Source organism: Camponotus vicinus, unplaced genomic scaffold (assembly GCF_025532165.1).
Source record: "Camponotus vicinus isolate PSW18456_S1 unplaced genomic scaffold, iyCamVici1.0 SCAF_9, whole genome shotgun sequence".
Lineage (NCBI taxonomy): Eukaryota > Metazoa > Arthropoda > Insecta > Hymenoptera > Formicidae > Camponotus > Camponotus vicinus.
In genome coordinates, this window is record NW_028141981.1 from 14,479,314 (window position 1) to 14,482,946 (window position 3,633).

The 3,633-nt window shown below is 24.0% G+C and overlaps 1 protein-coding gene across 1 annotated transcript; it reads left to right on the forward strand.

Annotated features, from left to right (window-relative positions):
* Nucleotides 1-519: 519 nt before the first annotated feature.
* On the forward strand, nucleotides 520-1,761 carry LOC145976574 (RPA-interacting protein). Its single transcript, XM_083107774.1, has 3 exons — nucleotides 520-756; nucleotides 1,066-1,300; nucleotides 1,412-1,761. The coding sequence occupies exons 1-3, from the start codon at nucleotides 658-660 to the stop codon at nucleotides 1,741-1,743; spliced, it is 666 nt and encodes a 221-aa protein (XP_082963900.1). The 5' UTR covers nucleotides 520-657; the 3' UTR covers nucleotides 1,744-1,761.
* Nucleotides 1,762-3,633: the final 1,872 nt, after the last annotated feature.

The window sequence follows — 3,633 nt, forward strand, 5'->3', positions numbered from 1 at the left end:
TATCCCAAAGAATTGTAAGATATAAGAAAGAAATTATATATATGTATATGTGTGTGTATATATATGTATATATAATATAGTATATACACACATACGTATGCACATGTATATTTATGATTATGTAGCAATTTGTGATGGTATAATTAACGTTCTTTGTAATAATTACATGTATTCCATATATATAGAATTCTGAATTCTTGAAACTGTAGTTAATTATCCATTTGTTATCTTATAATGAAGTTTCTTAAGGAATATAATAGATTTTTTTCCTTATCATTTATTTTTTTGGCCTTTTTCAGAAATATGTATCATTTTTAATTTAATTATTTAATAATTAAAAAAAAATCAATGATTTCAAATTATGTATTCGATATCTTAATAATGCTATGTTGAAATACATATATTTGTATTTTATATACTTAAATATATATTTAGACATTTTATCTTTTATACTGTGATGCTTTACAAATTTTTTTTCGTATTTTCTGAAATATTCTCCGCGAAAACACACACAGACTATCCCTTTAAACGCGACTTGTAGAATCGCGCATGCGTGAGAAATATTCCGTGGCGCCGAAGATGGATTTGATGTTCCTCTTGATGAGAAACAAGTTCATTGTATAATTTTATTTCATTTCGAGTCGGTATGATAAAATCATGGCGCTCAGTCCTACAATGACATCAAAATTAAAAAGCAGAGATTACGCAAATAAAATCAGACATGGTTCGCCCAAGTTACAGGAGGTGTTGCGAGAGGTTAGAAACTTAATGTTTATATTTTCAAAATTTTCAAACGGCACTAAGCATTGAAAAACAACGCAGAGTTATGCATTTTTCATAAAATATTTTTTATATCTGTATTTTTATCGCAATATTTGAAGTTATCTTAAATAACATTAATTTGGTTAAGTCCTTGACCCTAGAGAATCTATATAAATCTGTAAAAGAAAATTAGAATAAAAAAATTTAAGGATTATAAAAGAATAATTTTTTACATTTTTGTAGATGTAAGTTTTGTTTTTATATTTTGCTGTAGATACTATTTGTTTCTTGATCTGTTTTCAGAAATGCCGCCAAAGATTACGAGAGAGGCGGAATCATTTATTCAACAGACATAGATTTGGTTTGCAACTTGATTCTATACAGATGCAAGATACATTGACAGAAATAATACGTCAAGAATTTAAGAACCTGGCAACATCAAATGATAATGGTGTCAGCCTTACATTCAAAGAGATTGACGAACCCTTAAGTCAGGAAGAGGCGATTGAATTAGAAAATGAAATTGTTCGTGAAGAAGGTTTGATCAATATTATATTTCAGGAATTTGTGATAATATAATTAGCAGTAATTTGTTTATAATAATAAAATTGGCAGAAAGTATTTAATATTATTGTAAATTAATATGCAGAAGAATGGATACTTCAAGAATATGAGAAATTTTCACACGATGAAATCAAATCTTATGTAATGTACGCTGATAACAAGGAGAAAGAAGTGTTCTGTCCTATATGCCAGAAAACCATATTAAAAGAAGAAAATAATGATGTAAATTGTGCAACTTGTGGGTTAAAATTAACAGGTCGTACCATGCAAGAAGTAAAACAGTTAATTGATGAAAATGTAAAAATTCATACATTCAACTGTACCAGAGTACCAACATTCATGATAATACCTGATAATAGTAATTTCGATTTATACCTAGTATGTCATGACTGTTCTACTTTAGCATTAATTTGTTAATTATTTAGGATTAATTATCCATATTAATTTTTCAAAGCAAATTCACAATTACTGAATAATTAATATTTTTATATAAAAATACTAAGAATTGATACATCAATGTGTTTAAAAAATAATAATTATAAATTATAATTTGCATTACTTTTAATGCTATTCATAATTTTTTCAATATTGGTTTTCTTTATAAGAAATTCTTAAATGTTAATTAAATTTAATTTGTATTTTATACATTTGCTTAAATTAAATATAAAGATCCATTATTTTGGGTAGTAATATGAAGAAAATTTTTCAAATTTTTTATTTAATGCAAACTGATTTAGGAATATGTTTCAATGACCATGTATGTATATATAAAATTACTTGTTATTTATAACAGTTAAAAGTGATGAATATGATACAGGCATAGAAAAAATAAAATACAATAGTTCAGATTTCTTCATGTTGTTATAACATTGGAATAATAACACATGTAAATCTTTATGATACATATTGTACAAAAAAACATCCCTTTTCGACGAGTTCATTATTTATCACTTATCATATACATATACAATGTGTGTTTGTCTGTATGAGAGGGCTTCTATATATTGCATTTTGTAAAAGAAAGAAAAAAAAATCATGTCACGTAATACTAAAATAAATAGGATTTTACTTTAGATATTACAAAGTACAACAAATAAAATACACAACGAAATTAAAAAATTTAGCTGTTATACTATTAACTATTTTGTTTTTTATCTCGAATGTTATAAATTTGACTATATATATTTTACATTAACGAAAAAATATTACAATATGTAGGAGCCTCCTTTGTAACTTAAACTAATATTCGGTTCAAATTTTTTGTATGTGATTTGTACATCATGAATTTCCATAATAAAAGATCTCATATTACATAACAGTGCAAACGTAATTTGTGAGCAACCCCCTTTTTATATCGCCCATATAATCATCATTCTATATAAAATATATCATTCCTTTTTGCTTAATTTACAATATAATAGTAATATATCTATTAAATAATTGATAATTCATATTAAAAAAATTACTTATGTATCTCCTTTTTAAATCATTTTTCAAAAATTTCTTAACTGCTGGATTATCTTGAATTGCAGTTTATCAATGATAGTGACACTAATTTTGTTTTTGATGTGTCATTTAATTTTCATTGAAAATTTCTCAAAGAAATGGATTGAATCTAAACTATTTGTTCATGGTGTAATTTGCAGTGATTAATAATTATTAGTATGTATGTAATTTTTAATCAATTGTTTGATATATATTACATAATTAAAATATGTATATTATATAATATATATTCGTATAACAATTTTAAAAAAGATATATAATTATTAATTTTAAAATCTCCCCCCTAATTATCTCATCACAGCAAAAATTTTAAATTTTCACTTTAATAAACATATTTTTATTAGCTGGATATTTCGCAAAGCAATCGAACGAGGCTCTTCATAATATAAAAATTTATAGTGTAAATATTTATCCTGTATAATTATCACTTATTTACCATTAATTACTGGACAATTGGGGATATAAATGTGTAAGTAGCTTTCTCTCTACTGCAAGTAAATATTTTATAAATGATATTGAAAAATTTTTTATTATTAGAAACACATTTTTTATGCAACTCTAGAAATTATTATCCAAAATAATTATGAGAGAAAATACACAAAATGTTTTTTTTTTTTACCAAAAATAGTTATACATAATTGTGCTACATATCAACATCATTAGTATACATTCCAGTATAATGTACTGTGTAATACATACATACATACATACATACATATATATATATATATATATATATATATATATATATATATATATATATATATATATATATGTATGTATGTATGTATGTATGTATGT

What these genes read in the sequence shown, in the direction of transcription:
- LOC145976574 (XM_083107774.1), top strand. Translation starts at nt 658, where the DNA reads ATGGCGCTCAGTCCTACAATGACATCAAAATTAAAAAGCAGAGATTAC. An exon ending in TACAGGAGGTGTTGCGAGAG is followed by an intron (nt 757 to 1,065) that starts GTTAGAAACTTA and finishes ATCTGTTTTCAG; the next exon opens with AAATGCCGCCAAAGATTACG. An exon ending in TGAAATTGTTCGTGAAGAAG is followed by an intron (nt 1,301 to 1,411) that starts GTTTGATCAATA and finishes ATTAATATGCAG; the next exon opens with AAGAATGGATACTTCAAGAA.